This window comes from Centroberyx gerrardi, chromosome 11 (genome assembly GCF_048128805.1).
Source record: "Centroberyx gerrardi isolate f3 chromosome 11, fCenGer3.hap1.cur.20231027, whole genome shotgun sequence".
NCBI lineage: Eukaryota > Metazoa > Chordata > Actinopteri > Beryciformes > Berycidae > Centroberyx > Centroberyx gerrardi.
This window is the reverse complement of record NC_136007.1, coordinates 23741236-23767762: the sequence shown is the minus strand read 5'-3', so window position 1 is coordinate 23767762 and position 26527 is coordinate 23741236. Positions and strand designations below refer to the sequence as shown.

General features: G+C 44.6%; 1 protein-coding gene across 1 annotated transcript in view; it reads left to right on the top strand.

The window, feature by feature from the left end:
• Window positions 1–26276, top strand: part of cxadr (CXADR Ig-like cell adhesion molecule) — a 38595-nt gene extending 12319 nt beyond the window's left edge. The window contains exons 2-7 of the mRNA XM_071898333.2: window positions 11543–11712; window positions 16038–16242; window positions 20564–20719; window positions 21147–21269; window positions 21783–21921; window positions 23081–26276. Of these exons, the coding sequence (XP_071754434.1) occupies window positions 11543–11712; window positions 16038–16242; window positions 20564–20719; window positions 21147–21269; window positions 21783–21921; window positions 23081–23366 (1079 nt within the window). The 3' untranslated portion in view covers window positions 23367–26276. The remainder of the gene's footprint in view (window positions 1–11542; window positions 11713–16037; window positions 16243–20563; window positions 20720–21146; window positions 21270–21782; window positions 21922–23080) is intronic.
• The last annotated feature ends 251 nt before the right edge of the window (window positions 26277–26527 follow it).

Below are 26527 nucleotides of genomic sequence, written 5' to 3'. Positions count from 1 at the left end.
CAGAAATTTGAATGGTCTGTTTTTTCTTTTTTCCAGGTCAGTCTCTGGGTTTTCATAAACTTCCATTACTAATGATTTTGAAAACCTGGCTTGTTAGGAGCTCCAGCGAGGGCTCTTAATCCCTAATTGAGCCCTGTGTTTCAAGGGAGAATGTTCTAGTATGATATTCACGCTCTGTCGGTCTAAGCTCGCTACTTGTGTGTTCACCCAACTGACATAATTAAGCACAGTCGTGAGAACCCCTTTGCTTCCCTTCCATATCCTTACACGTTTTGCCTATGTTCTCCATTGCGAATGTGCATGCGAGTCTATATGTTCTTTTAAACCCACATATCGAGGGCTTGGAGCCAAAGGGGCATAAGTGCGATTTTGGGCGAATATGAGTATTATATCGAGGGCTTGGAGAAGGGCGTAAGTGCAGTTATGCCCTTTTGGCAGCAAACAAAACCCTACTTTTACTGTTACGGCTTTCAGTTTTTGTTTAATTAAAACTTATGGGTCATGATTTCAGTTGTGTCCTTTTGGCATGAAAAGATCTCACTGAGACCTTTCAATTGATACAGTATGTATCAGCTCGCCAACACATCTCACCCCACATTTAAAACCACAGTGTGTGTGAGTCTATCGACGGTCTGAATGAAGTGGCTGCACTCAGCAGCACTTGTGTCTCGGTGTTTGATCAGCGATGCTGCCTCCTGATCAAAGTTGGCATTGTGCCCTGGGGCCCGGACAAAGGCTGGAGCTGGGGCGCCGGCAGGGGCCTGGCCTGTATCAGAGGCTTTATTTGTTTTGGGGGATGGGGGATAGGATAGGCTGAGGCATGGCTGCTTCCCCCTCAGTGCATAGAAACCCCTGTGTCAGGAGAGAGACGCCCTATGACTACACCCCAGTGAAACATGTGGCTTTCATTTCTGGTTCATAGCAAACTGCTGGAAGCTTAGAACACAAATACCTGTCTGTAAAGTCTCCCCTTTCTTGCTTTCACATAGCGTAAATCTGAGGATGCGTGAACTCTTTCACCACCCTTTCTCCCAATCCTCCCCTTTTTTTTATTTAATCTTTCAAAAATATCTTTTGATCATTTCTTACAGTGCTTTGTTTGCAGGATTGTTTTACAAGATATGGAACAGCCTTTGTGCTTGATTTGGGAGGGGATTGTTGAGTTTAGCATTGTGTACAGCCAGTGGTCAGTGTCAAGACTCACTGCCCTAAATGCCCTCCCACTGCAGTGGAGTTGTACAGTGGTGGACTTAAAGGTCCTAGAGGAAATGTGAAGATTTACAGCATCATAAAGCAGCTCCACCACCCACAGTCACTCCACTGTTCCACTCTCATAGACCCTGGCCCCATTCTACCTGGCCTTAACATGCATCCTGGATCAGATTGTAATTGGATAGAGCAAAAACGCATAAAATCCAGGTGTAAATGCACCCACGACGCCTCGAACACCCCAACCACCTCTGGAGGTGGTCAGAGACACATATGGCCACGTGTAAAGGGCCATAAAGTGTAAATGCAATGCGTCTCCAATCCACATATAGCAACTACGTAAACAGGAGTACATTTTTGTGTGCAGATCCAACCAGGATGTGCGAGCAAATCAACTGGATGGCAGCCAGGTGTATACCTGAGATGCATTTAAAAGTCAGGTGAAAGTGTAATCCAGTTAAGTCATATATAGATACAATCTGGATATGAGGCACATGTTAATACCAGGTGTAAAAACTATGTCCCTGGTTTGCCAAGGAATAGGCCTACCTGACTGCTCTCACCCCTTAAATGTGTCACTTGGACGTCCTCTTTTTCGAATGTCCCTTTACCAACAAACACTGGTTGATGATTAATTGAAACCTCTACCTGATACATCAGCCCACCTCTTGTGGTTTAAACTACAACTTGGTTTGAAATAAGCCTCAGATGCCACACACTACTTTGGTGACTTGACTAATTGCTTCAGCCTCATCCTTCTAATGCTTTGGTCCATGAACTATGATAAGCTGTATGTATGTGTGTGAATGCACGTTTTCTATTTTTAATACTTCACAAATCATGTGCATTGCTTGCACTGAGCATTTAGTAATTGTTTGCGGGGAACTTTTTTTCCCCTGCAAAGTGAGGATGACATGATTTTGTAATTACTCCACCGGCTTCTTTCACTGAAGAAAACACTCCAGCTGTTTCATGTTTGTATCCTTTCTTCCTCCCAACTACATCTACAAAGACATGCATTTTTCTAAACAAGGCAAGGCAACACGTCCCTGGAGACACCTCATATTCAGCACCTTCATGCTCCTTTGCCTCTTTGTCTTTTCCTTTTTAATTTCCTCCTCTCACGGCTATACTGGCTTGTTTGTTGTTGTTGTTTCCCATGAGGATGTTATCAGCAGGCTATCTGTGATTCTGCTCCCTGGACTGGCCTCGCGCCTATCAGCTTCACAGCACAGCCAGCCCTCCATTGTCGCCAGCACACTGTGTCCCTGGGCTCCAACGACTCTTATAGGACACAGGCCTTTTCTGTGTGTGTGTGTGTGTGTGTGTGTTTCCACAGGTTTCAGAAACACTGGTGAGGGGGCGTTCTTATCTGACTCTTCAGGGTGCTTTAGATAAATAAGCTCTCTTCTCAGAGGTGGGGGATGGAGGGAGGAATGGATGGAGGGTAGGTAGTTGCTGGGAGTTGGTGGTAGTGGTTTGTGTCAAGCTCCAGAACAAGTCAGTGTGGCAGAGAGGGGTTAGACAAGCAGCAGCTGCTTAAATTCACTGCCCTACACCTGGTAAAATGGTAATGCACTGCCTATAAATAACCACTACACTTCCCAAGGCCATGGCATGAGAGTCCCCGCGAAGAAGCCACTGTAAAGGCCCTTTACCTTTGATTAACCGACCATTAAGGAATGAGGCAGTGTGAATTCGTCCTGCCCCTCTGTCCTTCCTGCCTCCTTCCCACTTTCCCTCCTTCCTTCCTTCCTGTACTTCCTTTACCTGTTCAGCTTTTCAGAGCAATCAGTTTTTACCAAACCCATGGTGTGATCCCAAATCCAATTTAAATATTAGGATTTTGAAGGAAGATTGTCCCCTTTAACAAGCTTTTTGGAAGTGGCCTGTTAAGTAATGTACTGTTCCAGAAGCAGCTGCTGGGCAAGCAGTATCATTTCATATAGAAGAATATCAGGGTTGTTGGAAGGTCAAGGCCTTCACAAGTGGAGGTAGAGCCATGTTGAAGTAATTTGATCGGAATCATTGTCAGTCTTGTACTTGGATGCGTGTGGCAATTGGTAGCCTGTGGACGCTCACAACACTTGCACTAACCGCATTCCCCATAGGCCCCTCAGAAAGCTGTCAAATGCTCTGGCGGCTAAGTAAAACGCCTGTCATTTGTCACCCGTTCATCGTTTAATGTTCAATTATGTCTAAACTGCCTTTAGGTCATATGCACTGGGAATTGATGGCAGCTCTGTGTGGCAAGTGGAGCTTTCAGGCTGCATTACAGCGCAATCAGTATGGTTCAACAGCCCCAGCCTTCTGCAACACTAAATAAACCAGAACCCCGCTCGCTCTCGGGGCACCCACATTGCTTCAAATTGAATAGTTCCAGCAGGGGCATTGGGGTGAGCATTCAGAATTTCCTTTTTGAGCAGCATCCGAGTCATGAAGTTCTCCTCTGCAACGCCTGGAGTAATTGATATGCTTCGGCATGGCCACAGGGGATCGGCTTGCATGTTAATGGTGGGGAAGAGTGTTATCAGTGCTGTTTAATTTGCTCACTCCAGGGCCCCCCAACTGCCATTTTCTAATGATGATCCACTACTGTTAATCCCATCATCATTGCCCACCCAGCAAAATGTGCCACGCTCTTCAAAAGGTCTGTCACTGTTTTTTGTTTGTTTGTTTTTCTCAAATAAGCAAGATACTTTCTTTTCAGTCGGCCCAAAATAACTCCTTCCTTTTCAAGCTTGTTTTATGGTGTGGGTTTTTTTTTATTTCAAGGAGGACTAAAAGTATTTCCATTTGTAGTGTTGTTTTTGAGAGATGGATGTGAACTCGGCATGCATCCTCATTAGGATTGGTGTGCTGTGCACTATCGCAGTGTACCGACTGTTACCTTGGTTGGTGATTCTCAAAACCACCCTCCACTGTCAAATGCACTCATTTGACAAATTTGACCAAAATACTGAACTAGTGCTGTAATTGTAGTTTACCTTAGACCAAATGCAAGCACGTTTTACATCAAGAGATACTCAAACTTTTAAGAAGGTAAAGAAAAGTAAACGCCTACGCAAAGTCATTCACCCAGTCGTTCTTTCAGCCAGCCAAGCTATTTCTTGGTTGCTATTGTTGCTGTGTGAGCCTGAAATAGCTTCTGCCTCTATCTCCCCTTGGTAAGATGTGGCTTTTCACAGTCTCCACTCCCAAGGATGCTCCTTAAGGTCAAAGGGCAGCTGGGGAAAGAGGCTTATGATCCACTATGGCCCCAGCCAAGGCTTGGAGGGTCTTTAGCTTGGCTAGCACCAGGGTCAGGAGAGGTTAGGTCGTCAAACTGTCTTCTGCTTCAGGGTTTATTACTGTCTGCTGAAACTACTCCTTCCGCCACACAGCTTAACCTCATGTCTGTCTGGAAGACCTCTGACAAATCACTTTTGCATAAATGCTATCCATGTGTAGGAATCTGTATACATGTCACTGCGAAACTAATCTCTGCTGGCTTTGGAGACACGTTTTCTCAATCCCTAGCATTTAGAAGCTAGCTTGTTTTTTTTTTTTTGGGGGGGGGGAGGGGGGTTCAGAGATAAGTTGCAACAGAATATCAGTTTTTTATTAACTTTATAATTTCATTTTTAAACGTAACATAAATATTGATACATTTCAAATAATAATAGTGACGCTTACAGACTACTAGATTAACAAAACTATGACAGTTTAAAGTTGACATGACTAACCCTAACCACTACAAATAAAAACTACTACAATACAGCAATTGCAATACACAAATTTATATGAATAACAATCAAATGCACATTTATAAAAGCAAATTTTAAAAGGGACAATGAATAAAAATAGTGTAATGTCCTCTATTCCTATTCCATACTGTAGGGGTCCTAACCGCAAAAGCCTAATCATCTTGATTTAGGAATGGCCAGTAGAGCTTCCTTTGTAGAACTAAGGCTGTATTTTTGCTCATACGGTGTTAAAAGATCGGCAGTATAATCTGGTGTCAAACCATGCCCGTGTATATTTATGCCTTGGCGAGTTATTTCTTTTTTTATGGAACCACCTGGATGTTTCATAAAGATACCTTACCATGGTGAGTTGCAGCTGGAGGCCCCTTTCAGAAAGGCTTTAAACCTTGGAGTAACATGCTAACTCCCCTTTTCAGAAATCCCCATTCTATCTCCACCTACTCAACCCCTTTCTCTCTTTCTCTCTTCACCTTCCCCTCTGTCTCTCTCTCTCCCCTCTCTCTCTCTCTCTCTCTCTCTCTCTCTCTCTCTCATGCTGTCTCTCAAGCACCACGGCAACCTTCTCAGTGGGATCCGTTGCCAGGAGACGGGATTCACTCCCCATTGTATGGCGACAAAGGAGGGGTGGGGGAGAGGGGGGTCTACAATCAGCAGGACTGGAGAGAATCGGAGGCCTATGGGACTGGCACACCACAATCAGGGGTGTGTTTGAGGAGGAGGACAGGCAGGCAGGAGCGGAGGTGGGGGGGAGATGGGTGGGTGGGTGAGTGAATGGCAGTGGGGGTATAGGGTGGGGTACGTTGACACCCCAACATTCCTGTTGCTCATTCCCGGTCTCCCAGTAACCTTGCTGGGATGTGCTGTGTCAGACAGCGTAGTGGAGAGTGGTGGGTGGGGGTGAGACGCTCACAGAGACACTGGCAGCCGTGATTAGTTATTAAGACAGACTTTTTAATTAGCCAGTGTGCCCTCCCCCGCTGCTCGGCTCCCGTACCACACACACACAGTAGGACACGCATTCTCACTGCAGCAGCAGGCACTGAGCTCAAGGATTGGTGTGTGTGTGTGTGTCTGTGTGCATGCGTGACTGCATTTACCAGCAGCTTATTTTTCATAGTTGTCCCTTCTCCCTTGGACTGTAATAATGGGCTCTCTTATCAGCCTATTATATTACCTTTGAGGAGGAAGGCCAGTTTACTTTTGCCATGGTGCCATTACTCTAAATAAAAAGTGAAGGCCACCCTATATAAGCTAGTGATTATATGGAGCACTCTCTCACCATGGTAGACACTTGGAGCAGAGCAGGAGAACTCCCGTCCCCAAGTCACATGCTCCTGGGTTCACAGGCTGTATGTACAGTATGTGCTGTTAGTGTTAATCAGTAACTGTCAGCCAGCTGTGTTTTTGGAGCACACTGACAGGGTTATTTGTGTTACTCCACCATCGGTAACTATTGGTAGGTGATTATAGTTTTGACCAATTATGTGGAAATACTGTCTCAGCCGTCATGGTTATACCACAGAACAGTTAGAATGGTTTGAATCCGTCGTCCACCCATTTCAGTTTTCACTTCCAACTCTTCATCATTTCTTCATTCTTTATTCTGTTTTATGTTGCATTGTTGTTTACTTACTAGCGATTTATTTGACTGGGTTTATCTAGCCAGATAATCTTTGTCAGGGCTCATTTCCTTTCTCCCTACCCTGCCCTCCCCCATTCAAAATGATACAATTACAGGCCCGATTCTATTGCCTGTTTATTAAAATGATTAAAGGGATTTTTACTGAGCTCGTATCTCCATTATAGTAATTTGCATTGCATCAAAACGATGGCCATCTGGGTGCTTGTACAGGAAGCGTACAAGTGCGGTGCATTTTTCTCACAAATGCCTTCATTGTCGAGGGAGTTGATCAATGTAAAAGCCTACATTTGAGAGCTGTGGCATGTAGACTGCGTCATTGATATGACTTGAATGCTTTGTCGCTGGTTGTATCTTTTGACACTTTATATTTTCTACCTGCCTCATGATAGTTGCAATTTCACAGTGACTCATTTGTTGAGGAAGAAATTACTCACATAATCTCAAATATGCATTTCCCAAAATGCCTCTCCTGGGCTATATACTTTCAGCAGTGGCTGGATTAGTCCAGTTTTAAATTCCTGCTTGTTGATTGAATGTTGAATCAACCTTAGATCACACTCAAGCTATCTATGTTCTCCAGCCCTGGCACGGCTCTCACCTGAGCCATTGTTAGCCAGGCAGATTTACAGCAAACAAATCTCTAAGCCACTGGAACAGATGATAGGATGAAATGACACTTTTGTGTTTTCCCATTTGTGTGGCAGTGATGAGAGAGGAAGAGGCCTCTGTCTGAACTGTAATTTAGACAAATGCTGCCCAAGGTCTCAGAGGTCCGTCATTGATTCGATAGGAACACCAGGCAGTGTCCCTTATTACACGTCAGAGGAAACATTTACTCTGATAAACTGTTCCAGCTAAATATTTTCTTTCTCGAAGAATGCAATTTTCTTCCCTTTCTCTGCAACTTTGCAAAAATGCCCCCACTTCCTTAAGTGCTTGATGAATTGACACAGATTTCTGTCATGCAGATGCCAAGCTCTGTATCTATCTTGACAGTGATAGACGTGTATCTCAGTTTTGTCTCTATTGCTCCCCGTTTCACTCGCTTCTGCTCAAGGCGATGGATCGCTCTCATCAAGGGCGTCTGTCAAAATCTGTGGGCTAAGACGACCAGCTGCAGCACTAGCGGTCGGGGAATAAAGCTATGCTTGTGCTCTGCAACCATATCAAATGCTTACAGGCTCTGTGGCTCAACAATAGTGGGTGTGACTGAGACTGTCACTCTCTATATATATATGTGTGTGTGTGTGTGAGAGAGATGTGGTGTATTTTCATAGAGTTGTCTACCGCAGGCCAGAGGGAAGTGAGGTTTGGTGCTGAAACAGAGCTGATGGTCATGAGATGAGGCAGGTCCCTCCACCTGTAGCTCACACCCTCACACCCTGAGGGCCAGAGAAACAGGTTCTACACACTTTCTTTACACAAAGTGCTGGCGACATCCTCTCTGTCTCACTATTGAATCGTTACAAAAGGCAATCTCTTCTCAGACGAATGTGCCATGGTGATTTTGAGGAGAATTTTCACTGTTATTTTGTCTTTCTCCACAGCTGCATACTTGATATCCTGGCTGTAAACTTACAGTATATCAGTTGAAAGGTCTCAGTGAGATCTTTTCAGTGCCAAAAGGACACAACTGAAATCATGACCCATAAGTTTTAATTAAACAAAAACTGAAAGCCGTAACAGTAAATGTAGGGTTTTGTTTGCTGCCAAAAGGGCATAACTGCACTTACGCCCTTTTGACACCAAGCAAAACCCCACTTTTGACACTGAACAAGCATTGTGGGTAGAGGATTCTAACAGCACTTAGGTCAACTCAAAATGCATGCTAACGTAAGTAATGCTAGCATGGCAGCATGATCACATCATTTTTAGTATCCTATTCATATCCTAATTAATATTCTAGGTCAATATTAGATGAATGTAAATATGTTAATATTCCCATGAAATACTTAGGCCTATAGATTCAAAATGTTATTTTATAATGTTAGGAGTGTGAACTGGTCAAGATGAGCTCTGATAGTAAGACTGCTGGTAGCTGAAGTTATCCCTCAGTGTTATGAGGAGTTTTACAGGTCTTTGAATGTGTCCCAGGACACATCAGTAAGTGATGTGTCCTGGGACACATACAAAAATGTATTATGCTAGCAAAAGAAAAAAAAAATAGTAGTTTAGAATCAAAAGTAGTTTCTTTTGTCTATAGAGGTTTATTAAAAAGGTTTATTAAAAGTTTTTAACAGAAAAAAGGTATCTATCAATTTGATAAGTTCCATGTAGCCTACAATTTTAAAGGCCTTGGTGAAAGTTGCTGAGCATTACTTCAAGATAAAGATATTTATTCTGATCTTGTTTTATATTTCAGTGTTGATTGAAGTGTAATTGCTAGATTTGTATTAAAATGAATGTGTTTTACAATTGTTTACTTACATACGCCCATATTCTGCATGGCTGTATTGGGACAATGTTTGTGCCAAAAAGGCGTATTTCACTCTTTTGCCATTTTTAAAAAAGTTTACAACAATATAATTCAACTTAAACTGTAGCAGTATTGTTTCATAGTAATGCTCAATCTGATAACACAAAAAGTTAAAATATTGTGCTTAGTATGTGGTAACGGCAGCTGATCCAAGTTTGATCAAAATTTGTTTTGGCTCCTGTAAAATCTACTATAATGCACTTACGCCCCTTTGGCTCCAAGCCCTTGATATAATACTCATATTCGCCCAAAATTGCACTTACACCCCTTTGGCTCCAAGCCCTCAATATCTACAGTGGAAACAACTGCACGATTCCCTCATTTCTTACATGGATATTTGAATGATAAGACAACAGCACAACTAAACCTAGCGCCATGGGCTGCTCTGCGCTCCTTCATGGCTGGCTCCTACCATCAGATTAAAAAACAAAGGTGGTGGTCGTGCTGGCGGGGGGTGCAAATTACTTTGAGCATGTGGCCTGGCAGAACATGAAGACGGCCCCCACTGATGTAGCTCACGCTGAGTTCGAGGGCTGCCTGTGGCCCCAGTCCAAACCCTCTGCTGTCCAGATTAGAGCATGTGTCATGCACTTTGAACTGTAGTTCAGCCCCCTTACTGTGGGTGTGTGTGTGAGTGTGTTTTGGGTGCATGTGTTTGTGCATGCTTTTTTTGTATGTGTGGTTGTAGCTGGAGAGAAACGGGGCAAGTGTTCACATAGAGACTCATTTGTTTGTGTTTTGCGGAAACCTCATAATCTCCAAAAAATAAAACTCTCTAGAAACAAACACAGGTTCATTTGTACATTAAAAATGCATTTACAGTGGCTCGGTTTAGTTCCTGGTTCATCTTTACACACGGGAGTCAACATCACCTCTTAGTTAGTGTAAAAGCAGTGCACAAAAAGAGGGATACAGATCTGTTTTCATTTGGTTCCAACAACATCTTGGTTAGCTCAGGTCATGGACTTTTAGGTTTTATGTACACACGAGAATGCAGTGGAAATGCTCATTTGTTTTCAGCAGAAAATTTCACAGTTGCATTGTATTTTGTACAAATTGTGTAATGTGTTAAGTGTCTTTTACACATTTACAGCACTCTTCAACAGCAGCACGTTGTGGTGATATGATTTTTTTTAAAAGCTGTTTTCCCCCTCTCGCTGAGTGGAAAGTGGCAGGCTGTCAGAAGGATTTTAATGTGTCGAGGCAGCATGTGACAACTCCATTCTCTATGGACTGTGTTCCTTGCTGGGGCTTAAATCTCTTATTCAATGGAGTATCTTAGCCCAGTTGATGTCACCAGGAAATTATGTTTATTCGTTCTAAGAATAAACGCTTAAGAATCCGCTCCAGTTCGGTGATGGGCTACAGTGTTTTTTTTTTCTTATTATTATTATCATTCCTTCAGCTAAGCTATGTTCTGCTTTATTAGTTTCCTTTCTCACTGTATGATTTACATTATGAACATTTTATTGAAGAAATACTCAGCTTCTCTGCCAAGATGTAACCAAACATATTTATTGTCTGAGTGGAAGACTGAAACGTTCCCCATGAGGACTGTCATATTGTCCCAAAATTTAATATGAATGAAATTATTACCAGGAGCAGATTGTTAGAATTTATTTAGAAGTGCCGCAGTTGTAAAAATAACATGACAATACGAGTGTCGTTGGCTTGGTTCATCTTTGTTGCTATAGAGTGAACGCAGAGCAGTGCCTGCCACCATATGAGACACTGCATCAAACCATAATGCAGCCTACATCCTTGGCTTTAATTGTCATTGTGTTTCAAACTAAGTAATGACATTGAAAAAACCTTTTCTATCTGCAAGAGGTGGAAATAAACGGGGACCTCACAATTTGATCATTAAATCACGTTACAGTTTAGCAGGAAAAGCAGGATTGTCAGTATATCATGATTTTTACAGTGCAGTACAAATTTTATTCTCATTTTTTCAAGTGGACTACATAATACCTCTAAGAACTGGTACACGTCAGCACCCTTTTTTTAATAGTGTAAGTGGTCGTAAATAGAAAGTAAAACGATTCTCTATATGGAGATAATAAGCAGGACCATAGTGAGTCATAGAACACTAAGGCCTTCATTCCAATAGACCACACACAAACTGAACAATAGAGGCTAAGTAAGCTCTGCTACATTTACTACATTGAAAAGAGCCCACATAAAAATATAATGCATTAGGCCTACTTAGTATGTTGTTGTGCCTAGGTTTGTGTGTAACTGGGTACATTTTCCATCACCAAAACTTCATGAATGTGCAATCCATGGTATTTTCTAGTTAATTTTGCACAATGCTCAAACAGAACTCCTTGATTCAACAAAATGGCAAGTAAAAACTGATGTTGTAGGCCATTGTAAACCACAGGGGTACTTTCAGACAGAATGGATTTTTATTGTCATGTTGCGGTGTTCGTGGTGTTAATTTCCTCCTCTCTCTTCCTCTCTATCCAGGCACGGCCTCTGGTCTGGAGATCACGTCCACAGGGCCGACTACCATAGAGAAGGCCAGCGGTCAGAGCGTGAAGCTGGACTGCCACTTCACTCTGGCCCCTGAGGACTCTGGACCTCTGGACATTGAATGGAGCTTGCTGGCATCTGACAACCAGAAAGAGGACAAAGTGGTATGTGAAGACCTTGAAAATGCAGTGTTATTTCAAAGGTAGCATTTGGTAGTGCAATTTGGCAGTAATCTGTTTCTTAACTACTTTTATTGAGCATGGTCATTTGAGCACCGTTTGAAGAAGTCAGGCTTTGTTCTTGCCTTTTGTTAGCTAACTGAATGGAACTTCTCCAGTCTGGTCTCCTGTGTGTGGCTCTGGAAAAACTTTCACACACTCTCCTCAACATTGCTATAAAAACAGCAGTTAATGTTTAACTTGTTGCATAGATTTAAAGCCCTATAAAGTCCCTCACATGGTCAGAATGTGTGTGGTTTGGCACTAACCAGTTAATTTGTGTTGGTGTGTGGTTTTTTTTGTGTGTGTGTGTTATGCAAGAGATGAAATGCAATACATACTCTATGCTAGGCGTGTATTTTCGAGGCGGATGTGTTGCATTGTGACAAAGTAAACATATACAAGGCGAAAGTAACCTGAGCCACATGTCTTTCTATTGAGCATTTGTTTCTGTAGAGCTCCCACAGACACACAGTGGGAACGATGGGAGTTCTCTTTATCCTAGCCAGTGTCCTCCCTTTTCAGCATGGCCCTCAGCCATGGGCTTCACAGGAACTCCACATGCCCTCGGGGGGGTTCACAGCCATAGAGACAGACTCTCGCCATGGACCGTTCCAGCGGTGTGGCGTTCTCCCGTGGCTCACCACTCCCCCACCCCTCACCCCTCGCCATGCCTCCTCGTCCCTCTCTCTTTCCTCTAACTGTGTCCCGGGGCCTTGGTGTTTTTTGGCCGCATGCGAGAAATGGGTCAGGAGCTCATCATTAGGCTTCTCTGCCTAGCTCTCTCTTCCACCCCCCACCTTCCTCTCTCTCCGCTGACCCACCCAGCCTTGTCCTCAGCCAGGCAGAGCTCCGTCCTCCATCCTCTGTTCACTGCTCTCTCCATTGTCTGGATCCGTGCCACGAGATGGGAACCAATTGCACCCATCTATTTGTTTTTGACCTACTTTGTTTTTATTCAGAATTGGAACCACTGATCATTAACTGTGAGAGTGGGGAAAGAGGGGGATGGGTTAATTTAGTAATGGTTTATATGATAAAGCCTTTATTGTACTGCCAGTTTGTGTTTTCAGTGTCTCGATGACTTTCCAAGTAAATACAGAGTTCAATGTGGGTGGTTCCCTGTTAGGGCCTCTTCCTCTTTGTGTCTGCATGCAGCTGTAGAAATATATTGAATGTTCCAAAATTGAGTCCAGTTTCATGGTTTATTTTCTTTATTTCATGCCACGCCGCTGAAGCCCATTTGCTCAACCCTTAATGTCACCAAACCTTTCTAGAAATTTAAAACGGCCAAACATCTCTCTCTGAACAGGTTCGTTCTCATTGACCTACCAGATTTTGCTTGCTATATGCGCACATACTCGCGGTCTTAGACTGATATGAAGTCATGTGCATGTGAGTAAATTCTCGGTAATTAGTGGCCTATTAATTCCAAGGGGCTACTTAGTGTATGTGACAGTGCCCGATAGGATTAGGCTGGTCTGCTAGGACCAAGGCTACTAGGCTGGACAAGCAAATGAGGAGGAAGGCTAAAATTTATCGCCAGAGGGTCCCAGATGCCCAGAAACGATAATGAACCTTTGCTCACATTGCTTTAGATGAGCAAATCCAGGGAGAGCTGTTCTCGAGGGAAACAAACAGCTAATATCAGCTCCGGCTTTGTAGTGGAGAGCTGGCCCGCAGCACCAGGACACATAGCCATACACCTGGTAACTACAAGCCCTGTCGCTGCAAGTGGGGAGATGGGTTGTGTTGTGCCTGGCTGCTTACAGATGCTTACAGATCTGTATCCACAGTTCCCAAAGGCGGATCTTTCAACCTAAATCTACAGCATGTGTTACCCCCCACTTATAAGCACAGGAAATTTGTTTATAGTAATGAACTACGTATTCCAACTGCGTCTTCTTTGCATTGATGCAATCAGAAGTAATGCCACAGCATTGTGTATTCAGTCCCAGATCTAGTGGGGAATCATGGCCCTCTTCATCTGACATAGCCCACATATCATCAGGGTCTTTTTGAGGGTGACGAAGCATAGCTAATGCAGGTTGCTTTGTTGGGCTTAAATGAGAGATGCCAGGCATGCCTACAGCAACAGTCATTTGCATTTGGCTCTCATGGTTGGGCTACAGATTGGCTGAAAGGAGGGTGTGCCCTGGGTATTTACCACCACTGTGATGACAATAAGCGAAATAATTATGAAAACCAAATCTGAAATGTGTGAATAGAATGAGGAGTTGCACACAAAAATAACTCGGAATGCATTGCTTGATCCCATGTCATGTCATTGCTTGTTGTGTCCTTGAACGAAGCAGTGGAGCCATTTGTTTGCTGAAGTCATTGCCACGTGAATTTGTATGTGTTGGCAAAGCCTTGGAGGATTTGGACGTAAACCCCTGACACTGTTTGTTTGGCGGAAATTGTCTTGATCGTCTGTCACATATCAGTGATGATCACGCTTCCTCATGGCCATGTTTTGTTACGTTCTCTCCAGCCACAGCGATGAAGGGGCGCTTAATCCATTTTCAGGTAGTGATTCTGCTTTAACCTTGAGAAGCAGTTTGGAGCAGAGCGGTTTCTGTGAAAGCATGTGGCAGCTGCACTCCAGAGTCATTCAAGTTAAAAGCCTCTGTGGGAGCGCAACGACACAACACTGCTCTCTCCTTGCTCGGCAGGTTGTTTAGAGTATACAGGTGTCACAGCTCTCTGCTTTGCCTCTCAAATTATCTGCGCCCCTCCCTCTTCCCTGAGCAACAGCATCACATGACAATGACCTCATCTTTACATGTGTTCCATGGAAATGAGCCTGGCCGACTCAGCCGGCTCTGGCTGTCTGGCTCCTACCTGTCACTACAATAGAGGTCTTTTACCTCTGCAGCACAATCTGTCCACGGAGACTACCCAGGCCAGGTGGCAATTGTAACATTGAGTGTCCTACCTGTTATGAAACATTGTACATAGACAACGGTGCTCCTCTGTCCTTTCCAGCCCCGCCAGCTTGTCTAGTCATTTGCCCTTTTGATTTTCATTACCTAGGCTCTTTATGGGATTTTTTTTTTCATTGCACCATTGTGATTCGCAAGGTTATCATGCTCTGGGGAGTTTTTGCTAGAGGTGTGTGTGTGTGTGTATGCATGTATGCACTCACATCTTTGTGCGTCTGAAGCGTTTTAACCTGAGTGAGAGAGTTCTTGTCTGTCTGTGCCCGGGGCAATTTAATTTCCTCCCCTCCCGCAGTCTCATCTCGATGTTATTACTGCTGATGTTCTGATCCCCGCTGAAGTTTGAGGGATTGGTTTCCCTCCCCTGAGAACCAGGTGGAATGTTGCCTGTTTACAAGATGTAGCCTACATAGCACCCATTGCCTGCACGCCTGCCTCGGAGCTCCAGAAACAAGCCCTCCAGTTGGAAACGGAGCAGCAAGGCAACTTGCTCTCCACACACCAGAACCCCACTGACTCTGTTTCCCTTTGTTTTATTCCTCCCTTGCTTCCTTTGAGTGCTCTGCCTCCTCTGATGGGTTCATTATGCTTCCTCTCCTCCTGCCATGTTCAGTTTTTCCTCTCTCCTCCACTCCACCCAGGGGTATTGCCGCGCATACGCCTGATGTTGATCGTGGCACAGAAAAGCCCGTTGACGACTGTCTCCATGGAAATGGGGAAGAATATGCCCATGTCTATGAGAGAGAATTAGAACTCTTTTCATTGTTGTTTGGTTGTCTTCCCCTCCTTTTTCTTGTGGTTGTGTATTTTTTTTTTTCTTGCTCCGGTACCCCAGCTACTATGAGGCTTCTTGTTGGCTCCACCTGGCCTTCATCTCCTGGCATTTCCTTGTTGCCTTCAGGTGCCAGACAGAATTTGTGTGTGTGTGTGTGTGTGTGTGTGTGTGTGAAGGGGGGGGGGGGGGGCTAGAACTGGGGGCTACGGCTCTTTGTTGACACAGAAGGTGTTGATTTGACTGCACAGTGGTGGCTTTGTTTGTTCCACGTCCATACCTCTGCAGCACAGAAAGGGCAAAACAGCACAGGCTGCCAGACTGAAGGGCGTTGGGGAGATAAAGAGAAACTACTTACACTCCCTTTCTCTCTTTCTTCATATTTTTGTTGGTTCAGTGAGCAAGGCTTGTCATTTCAAGGCCTTTGTTATATTTTTTTTTCCAGAAGGCCTTGCATTTTTATAAACAGATAAGTCAGATACAGTACATCATTCTAAGCAGGCTAATTTCTTAACTCAAACTCCCTCCTCCCCCCTCTACTCCCCTTCCATCTCCAGGTGATCCTGTACTCAGGTGACAGGGCCTATGAGGACTACTATCCTGCCATGAAGGGTCGCGCCCACTTCAACTCGGCCGACCCCAAGAACGGCGACGCCTCCATCAACCTGACGGGGCTCAAGTCGTCAGACACGGGCACCTACCAGTGTAAGGTGAAGAAGGCTCCCGGCATTCGCAGCAGGAAGATGCTGCTGACTGTCATGGGTGAGTGGAACCGTCGCTGCAGAAGGACAATCGACTTCACTGCTGGGTGCTGAAAATATGGTGTGGTGCTAGCAGTCTGGTTTTTTTTTTGTCACAGGGTAAATTCACTCTCTCTACACAGAAGAAATGTACCAAATGACATGCCCTTTGCCCTCCCTGGCTGTTTTGATGTAATCCTCTCTAAAATTGTGTGTTTAACCTTCCCACAGGCTGTAGAGCATTGCCCCCTTTGTGATACAAGTCTATATTCACACTAGGCACTCCATGATCATGTCTAAAATGATAATACTGACTCTTTTCACTAAGTATTAATAATTACTAATAATTAATCACAGTGATTTGAGAAACAAAATTATTTTATTGCACCTTTTGCATCTTATCAACTTTGTGAGTATTTTCAACTACATTGCACATTCTACATGAAATGAATATTTCAATATTGTTAATATGCCAATATCTTGGCATGTGATAATTGTGCAGCCCTATTTCACACCATAGATTGTAATGGGAAAGTTAATTGATCAAATACTCTGAAATAATACAAATAATTTTCAGAAGTAGTCATTGAATTCTGTTAAAATGAAAATGAGTGTTGTCTTGTCTTTTTAAAATGTGTCAAAACCTTAGCGATGAAGTCTGGTTTTGACCTATAGGCTCAGCGGGCTTTTTATTGCACAGGGTGAGACGGGTGACACATCAGAGTTGTATAAGCCAGCTGATTCACTCCCTAGGCAAACACTTAGACACACTCACGCACACTGGCCTTGCTGGTTGGTCGGCTGACTCAATGATGTCAAAAGTGAAATTGCCTCCTGAAACTCGCCTGGTATTTGCATATGGAAAAAACAGCCACATGCGCCGCTACCAGTCAGTGTTATGGGATAAGCTCTGCATTGTAGCGTTATCAAATTAGTTTCACCTAGATAGGACGAGCTTTAGAAAATGGCGGGTGCTTTTGTTGACATGATATCATTATGAGAATGTGTGCAAAAGTCACTGCACTGCACCAACAAGCTCAACTAGGAGGACTTGAGATATTGAAAAACAAACAGGTTTCTCAGCAGTCGTGTTGTTGCACCACTAAGCTTTTTCTCTGATCTCTAATGAAGGAGATGAATGGCCAGAGATTGTCTCAGCAGTGGCTGCGGGCTTTAGCTGACTAAAGAGGCATCGACACTGCCCTTGGGGAGGCTACGTTACATAAAAAATTGATTTGACCGGAAAACATCATCCAAACATTAGTCACTGCGTAAGTCACCACTGCTACATACGCTTTAAGTCACTTGTGAATTTGCAGTGACGCCTCCTCCTCCCTGCGATAGACCCACATTCCTCATCAGTAAGAAAAATTGACAAGCTTGTTAGCTTCTGGTGGAATGTAGCCAGAGGTTGCCAGCTGCTTCCTGAGGATTTATAGGTTGACAATGGATTACAATATCTGATAAATATTGGTTTTACTTGTTTCCATTATGAACAGACTCGTTGAACAGAAGTTGGGGAAAAAAATGTTGATGCACTTTTGGGTTATTACATGTCAAAATAACCTCAGCATCTATGAAAAATGTTTTCAAATCTTTTTTTTTTTTAAAGATTTTGTCATCAAAACTGCCTTATTTAATACATAATGCTGAGACAAACCAATTCTGTACAAAAGAGAAAGTAAAACTAAATAGATAGGTATGTTAACTATCAATACTGTCAATTACTTTACTCAGTAACAATATAATATGACACACTAGCAAATACTTGTTGATCCATTTGTATGATAAAAATTACCATAATTTGTAATTTTTTTATATGGAACTCTCTGTCCCTGCTTAAAACTCATCTCTCGTTCCCTTTCCCATATATTCCTCTTATTCATGCTCTTCAGGCTCCTGTCTTGATGTAACAAAATCCTCTCTATCCCTCTCCTCAGCCCTTATTCTTAGCATCATTCTAGGGTCACTGGTATAATTTATAGTATCTACTGTCAAGGCACTATTACTCTGAATTTGCAGTCCTTATTTTGGCTGCTTGTAATTTTTGTAATCTAGAAATTGAAGCTTTTTCTACTGATGCAGTCATTGTAAGTTGCTCTGGATAAGAGCGTCAGCTAAATGACTAAAATGTAAATGCAACTCCCATTGTGGTTGAACTGCGGACAGAAAGTTTGACCTTACTAGCTGTAGCATGTGTGTGAGAGAGAGATTGCTGGAGGCTACAGAGGCTGACAGGCTGCTAGCTATTGACCCCAGGGGCAGGGGGGTTCTTGGCGGAGAAACAGTGACAAGGAGAGGGGAGGACATCTTGCCTGCTCTGCATTTTACCTTCAGGTTGATCTTGTCACGAGGTAGATGGTCTCAAGAACAGGAGGGACAAGCATGCCTGTGTGTGCGCAGACACACACACACACACACACACGTGTCAAACTATACACTGGGGTGTTGTTGTGCCTCATCACAACCACTGCAAGGCACGCACTGATATCCAGGTATACACACATGCTGACACACACAGACGGTGTACTCTGTCCTAAGTCCAGGTACGGTGCAGGAGGTAGCACCCCTCGTTGTGTATTCTGTTTTGGTTGCGGCTGGACAGTGAAGTTAACAGGAGGAGAGTACCCACCTGCAGTCCGGCGCTGCATGTCAGCAGCTCTCACAACCATTCACCGTCTCTGACTGGACCTCATCTATACTCGCAACAGCCAATCACTTTAGCTCTGACAAACAAGTCCAAGTCCAAACAATCCTCATCGCATTCAGGATCTCACTGCACAGCTCAACAGCCTACCAGCCTGCCTGACATTAGTGCCCACTAGTCGGTCGCATTTCACTTTACCATTCAACAATCAGTCGTCACTCTTTCAGTCTGCCTCCTAACCACAATGAACACCGCAATCTAGCTATCCCTTTCCACTTATCTCGTCCATAGGATAGCCTTGCATAACTCATAAATCTCCACTCGCTGTTCTTTTATATCCTAAGAGAGCCAGGTCGCCCCTATCACGCTTCCCTTTATCTCTCTGTGGTCCTCCAGCCTGCGTAGTCGCTCTCTTCTTTGACCTCATCTTTCAAACAAATAAATCTGCTCATCGGACAGCAGTCCTAATACGAGAAACTGCGTGTCACAAGCCCTTGGATGTGTCGAGTTGACTTTCACCTTTAAAAGAGGCATTCAAAATGTCATAGCTCTCTGACATTTACTGCGTGTTGTGTGATGTGTGTGTAGGTGTGTGTGTGTGTGTGTATGCGTGTGTGTGTGTGACACAACACCGGCAAAGAGCAGGCCAGTGAGTTAGGAGCTGTGCAGCCTTGGCCCCCGTCACTCTTCCATCCGTCCATCACCACTCGCTTAATTTTTCCTCTCTCTCTTTCTGTCTCGCTCCCTCCATCCTGACCCCCATGTGTGTTTATTAGATTAGTAGGAGCGCTCAGTGCTGTCTGTCTGGTGTTAATCCTTACGGTTGTGCCCACTAAGCCCCCCCCACCCCTCTCCGGTTCAGATCTGGACAGCCCCACTCCAGGGGTTTGTTGTTACAGCACCCATTACCACATCATGATGTCAGCTTTCTGGCAATGAACACACAGTACAGAGTTGGATCTAGGGATTCTGGCCTCACATTCTCTCTGTCCACACCTCCCCCTCATAGCGTCCACCTCTCTCTCTCTCTCCCTCCCCTCCCCTTCTCTTCCCTCAGCGCCTGGCTGACTGTGTGTCTGCCCTTTGCATTTCACTGGAGTTGGTCTGCTTTTAATTTGGAGCTCTGTTTGTTTTTGAATTCCCTCGTCTCATCTCCTGCCAACACACCGACTGAACAAGGAGTATGTTCGCACACGTTCAGCTTTCACATAGAAAGCTCTGCCCCTATCCTTTACCCTGAACACTGTGTGTGCAGGTGTGTGTGTGTGTGTGTGTGTGTGTGTGTGTGTGTGTGTGTGTGTGTGTGTGTGTGCATATGTGTGTACATGTGTGTCTGATGGCACACGTCTCCCTCCTTCATTGCCATTATCCTGAGTGACAGCACCTGTAATGACAGCAGCTGTATCAATTACTGTGATTACTGCTCTCATTATGCTGATGACTGCTGCTATGAGCAAGGGGGAAATCAACTTTAGGAATACACACACACACACACACACACACACACAATCAACCTGCCTACAGAGATTGAGAAATTGAGAAATAAGGGGTGCAGGGGGTTGTGGGGAGGGGGACTGTGTTGTTCCAAGCTAATGTGGCCACCTGGGTGTGTCTGCTATATTTCATGTTCTCCTCTCCCCTCTCTCAACTCCTCAACCCCCCCACCCACTTCCCTCCGCTCTTTGTCTCTCCACAGTGAAGCCGTCCAAACCCAGATGCTATGCCGAAGGCCCCACCGAGGAGGGCAAGGACGTTGTGCTGAGGTGCCTATCCAGCGAGGGCACCAACCCCCTGCAGTACACCTGGGAGAAGACCAGTGACAGCAACCTGCTGCCCGCGTCCGCCGTGCTGGGTAATGGACTCTCTCACACACACTCCCAAACAAACAGAAAACTGCAAGTGACGTTTGAAGGTCATACACACTGGTGTCATGGCTATTTAACATTTCTAGAACTTGGAATTATCATGTTCTATCTGGGTGGAGTGCAGTTCTGAGATATTGAGTATCAAAGATTTGACTTACCAGCTGGCAAAACATACTTTCTATCTTTTAAAGTATTTAATCCCAAAATGTTCTTTTTTTAAATATATAACACCACACAAGCATAAAGTAACATTCAAAATATGTGCATAACTCAATTTTGATTTTAAAAAAACAAAAAGTCACATAGAAGCTTATAATTCCAAACTCACGATTTGTCAACTCTTCAATGATGTGGTTGTAAACAATCAGAGCAGTGGTTGTATTTGGAAACATCCTTGCCCATCGTTCCCTACAGACCCTGTGGGAGGCACCATGAACGTGAGGAACGCATCTGCCGGTGCGTCCGGCACCTACCGCTGCACCGCCAACAACCGTGTTGGCAGTGAGGAGTGTGTCCTGCGGCTCAACATCACACCACGTAAGTGCCCACCTCGCTTCATGTCCAAGCACCAGTCCCTATTGGGCCTGTTTCACATTCACAACTGTCGGTCTGCAGTCAGACTGCTACCAAAAACCATTGTCCATTGGTCAGTTTGAGTAGACTAATTATTAGTTGTTGTGCCAATGGTTTTGCTGCAACAGGTGGTACATTAAGCAATGCTAGCACAGCCAAAGCTCAGCTGTATCCAACTTTTCCTCGCCAACAAATAGGAGACGAAGGTGACCGCAGTCAACATCTGCCAGTTTGTCACAGCTCAGCATAGAAAATGAATGGACTTCTGGCGACCGGGTGTTTGAGGTGCTTGCAGTGTGAATGCGCGGTTCCCCCCCTCAATGCCTGAACCAATAAAGAACAATCTTATTTACTCCTTGCATTTAGAAATGAAGTGTAAATTTGATTGGTGAAATGGTGTAGTTATGTTGAAGTCTTTGCTACCCAAACTAGGTTCACCAAACCTCCCACACCAATCTTTTTTCTTGTCTTGTCCAGCCCCCAACACTGCAGGCATCATCGCAGGGGCCATTATTGCCGTGCTGTTGATCCTCATCATCATCGCCATCATCCTCTTCTGCTGTTGCCGCGCCCGTCACAGGAAGAAGTACGAGAAGGAAATCTGTAATGAGATCAGGTACGCTCCCTAAACATAAATGAGAGCTCGCTCACAGATACACAAAGCTCACCATTGATGGAACGCTGTATGATACTTTGTAGTCTCCACTATATAATGAGTAATATTTCTCTGGTTATGAAATATTGGATAAAAAGCAAGCATTGAAATGCCATGGGATACATGTCATTATAACTGCCATTCCGTCATGTCAACTGGCCTCTTGTCATCTCACACACACACACACACACACAGCCAGACATACAACATCTCTCCAACAGCCCCAACGACCATGAAAATGGTTTTTCTCCATCAGCGTTTTTCTTTTTTTACCCTTCCTCAAATAAACGGCTGTGGTAATCAGTTTGAAAGCTTTGTTTGCTCTGTGGATCCAGTGTCGTGTCTGTTGCTGGCTGCCCCCCTCGCCTCCCCCCAATCCCCCTCCAGACCCACCTCATCCCAACCCCCACCATCAACTATCCATCCAGCACAGGGCCTCTCTCCCACCCCTGGGCCCACTGTTGCTCTGCTCTGGACTGTATCTGTCTAAGACCACAATGTAGCACCACTCACACTGCAGGACAAAGAGGATTAGACCACTGGCTCTGTCTCATATGCGCAGACACACACACATTTGCTGAAACACTGTAGTATGAACAGGCTGTGAACTAAACAAGCACTGGCCCCTCAGGCTCAGTTTGATTGAGCTTTTAACTGGATTATTGCTGCTTATTAGTTGTTAATGTGGTGGCAGAGGGAGTAGAGGGTTTTGCTGCATTTGGTTGTTCAGCTCAAGCTCTGCAGGCTATTACACAGTCACTGTGTGGCTGACCAGAGCACGCACTCCCCCGAACAATCATACAAGAGCAAACTCCAATTATTTGTTTTTATTGAGTCAGCTTGTGTGTGTTTTGCTCTCACACGGACTCGTGGTTCAGTCTTAAGAGTTTGTATTTATTGCTTTCCCCACGGTGCCGTGGGCTTCAAGAGGCAAATTCAGGTCAGTCAGTCAAGTGCCAGACATTTCACTCCGCTTTACCTGTGTGCTATCAAACTTCATTATGGTTTACAGCACTTAAGAAAATTATCTTTCTAATTCCATTTCTCTGACTTGAGTGAATTCAAAATCTTGTCTTGTTGTCTGATTGCGCTGCCCCTGCCCCTCTGTGTTTCCCCTCAGAGAGGATGTGCCTCCTCCTAAGAGTCGCGTTTCGACGGCACGCAGCTTCACCAGCGTGGGCAGCCAGCGCTCCTCCCTGGGCTCCATGTCGCCCTCCAACCTGCACGAGTACGCCCTCAAGCCCCAGTATGACAAGATCCCCTCGTCGGAGGAATTCGAGAGGCCTCCGAGCCACGCCCCGCTGCCCCCGCCCACTGCTCCCAAGATGGCCGGCCCCAACCTGAGCCGCATGGGGGCCATCCCCGTCATGATCCCTGCTCAGAACAGGGACGGCTCCATCGTCTAACCTGCCCCTTTCTCATAAAGGGGAAGGGACCGTGCAAGGAGGGGAGGGAATGGGGATGGGGGGGTAGGACACAAGCCAATGAAGATGGAGGAAGGGCTGGGATGGGCTGATTAGCCCGACTTGTAGCTCTTCACTATTTACAAATGGGAGGATACTCCCCGTTATGAAGGCCTGGCTCTGGTGTGGTGCTGAGAAGAGGAGAGGAGCAGTACAGCAATCACAACAGAGCACATTAACTTTTTACCGAAGACAAAAAAATACTTTTATGAATTTTGCTTCCTGGACTTTCTCACAGAAAAAAAGAGTAATTCTAGGGTGGATATACAGCTGAATGGTCAATATACAGATTATATTGTACATAATTGAATGCATGTCTTTTTTTTTAATCTAGATGGCCCTTTCCGTAGAAAAATGTTCAAAACAGATCCAGGCCCCTGATTGGCCAGCTGTACAGCTGTATGCATGCATGTATGTATAAAATTGCAACTGTGTGTGCGTGGATGCGTGTGTACGTATGTGCAGGGGAGTTTGGGAAATGTATAGTTCAGCTCTTGTCTATTGATGAAATGCCCACACAACAGTATGATAACACATTTGTCAATCAATCTTATCTGTGAATCATTGATATTAGTTTCTTACATGTTTTTAATTCCATGAATTCATTGTTAAACGATGACCTTACAATATTACAAAGGATTTTCAGTAACTTGAAAAGTCGTCAGATGTCCGATCTCACTGGTCAGATGTCCGAGCCCCAGGAGCATTTAGGTCAGCCGTTTGTTGTTGAACTGTTTGCTGTTTGAATTGTCCAGTCTGGGTTTTGGCGGGGGCTGGAGGGGACAGGATTGGCTGGTGGTGAGGGGGAGGTGCAGGCCACCACATCTTGTGATTGGAGGATTATTGTTCCTTGGCCTAGCTTAAAAACAAAAGACCAAGCCCCCCCCACCCCCCCTCGAAGAGGCAGTGTATAGGGAAATAGGGGGGCGGCCGGACAGCAAGGTTCACTGAGCAATTGCATCTGATTGTGTTTGACTGGCAACAGGCCCCCAACCCCTCTGACCCCATAGAACATCTATGTCCCCCCAAACACACACACACACACACACACACACACACACACACACACCTTATTAGCAGGACTGCAGCAGCCAGTCTTAATTTATCATCTGTAGTATCCGTGACCCCAGTCCAAAGGTCTGACGTACTTAATCCTCCTTATTTGCAGTTGCATGACAAGGAGCCGATATCTTGATTAACCTTCTCTCTGTGGTCAATATGAAACCCTTTGCGGCTCCCGCGGCATTAATTGGACTTTTTAATGAAGGATACAACACCTGCGTACATAAGCGCGACACATGAAGGAAGAAATGTGATCAGCCTGAGAATGCTGAATCACCGGTGCTCTGCGTCTGCTTACACTACTGTTCCAGTTTACCTTGCAGTCTGTGCAGTCTACATTTATGCCTATGTTCATTCACTTCGGCTAGTCCATGCAGTCTCACCAGGGATTCATACTCTCAGAAAGAAGCGCTTCGTTTGGTGAAAAAGAACACTTGCTGCGCTGTTGCGGCTCTTGAACCACGCCCATTTTTCTATTGTTTGGAAAGAAGTAAGAAAGCCCAACCATCTCATGTTGTCAGCAAAGCGTGTTCTTTTTCCTCCGACGGGTGTCTTTGCAGCGATGTATGAATCTAGCCTTATTCACCGCCCCTCAGTTCGTCCCTGTGCGGCCCACGCGGCTGGAATCTAATGACTTCTATTGTGCCTTGTTGTCCCGATTGAGTTGTGTTACAACACAGCCGCCACAGTCCAGGTGGTCATGTTCGTGGAGCCAGATTGCTTAGCGTACCACCGCTTCCACAGGTGTCCCTGTCACTGGACCTAGATTATGATCATCGGTACGCAGTGAGCCTGTTGATTGTTTTTCTGTTACCTTGATCCGGTCAAGGTTATAGTTTCCCCCCCACCCACTTGCCCCATACAAATTTCTCCACAGCTTAATGAAACCATTAGCATTGTCTTGATGCTTTTATTTTATATTCCAAAACATTGATTCATGTTTTTTAAGGTTTATTTAAACTTCATTACTTGATGTGCTATTATTTTTTATTTTATGACAAACATGGTTTTTGGTTGTATGTATAAATATCCTGTCAAAGTAACACTATCTCTAATCACAACACAGTCGAATGATGTAATATTGATGATGACGTTTGTATGTATATATGATGCTCTGCAGTGCTGTGCTTGGCAAATCTATATCTAAAACAGGAGAGAAGGGGCGCTGGGGTCTTGTCAGTACAGTATGAATGCCCCCCGGTATAGTTGTGAGTTCCTGGCATTATGTGTGTGTGTGTGTGTGTATTCTGGGGAACAGGAGGTGACAGCTGTAGAAATCATACTTCCTGGTTGTGGCAGGTTTAGGTTTAATGTCACACCTATTTTCTTACACCAACGAAAGTGAGACCTGGGCCTGCCTAGACAAAGGAATCAAATCTGTCAGTTCTCCTTAAACCCTGGTGTGTGTATGTACGTGTTGTTTGTGTGTGTGTGTGTGTATGTACGTGTTTGTGTGTGTGTATGTGTGAGCAAGGGCATTGTAGAAGGGGGGAGTTTGCTGTCTGGATGGGGCCCCTGTAGTATTTTAGTTAGACTTTCACCTGCTGACAAACTGTACAGAGCTGTTAGGGAGATAGTCCTGTTGTACCGTCCCTCTCTCCGCTCAGAACATTAATGACAAGTACTACTAATGATATTAACTGTAGCTTTTAAATCAGCGTACTAATATTGTATGAAGATCTCCTTGGGGTTTGCACATTGCGTGAAAACCAATTTACTTTTCTTTTTGTGTGTGCGTGTGTGTATTTTTTTTGTGCTGTATTTTTGAATAATAAAAGTCCATAAAATGAAAGTAAAATAGCCATGTTTTTTTTTGTTTCTTTTACCCCAGAAGCAGTAGCAGCTGTTGACTTGAGCGTAAATAAAACTCATTTTCTCTCCTCCTCGGCAGGCTCGCCCTCCGGGGACTCGGCCTCCTTCAGCCTTCCACTGTGATTAATTTTAATCAGGCAGTGATTTTCACCCCTAACACCAGGTGAGGTGACTTTCTAACCACTTAATGACTGTAATTAATCAATGGAGCAGGCAGGCGCGGTCGCCGC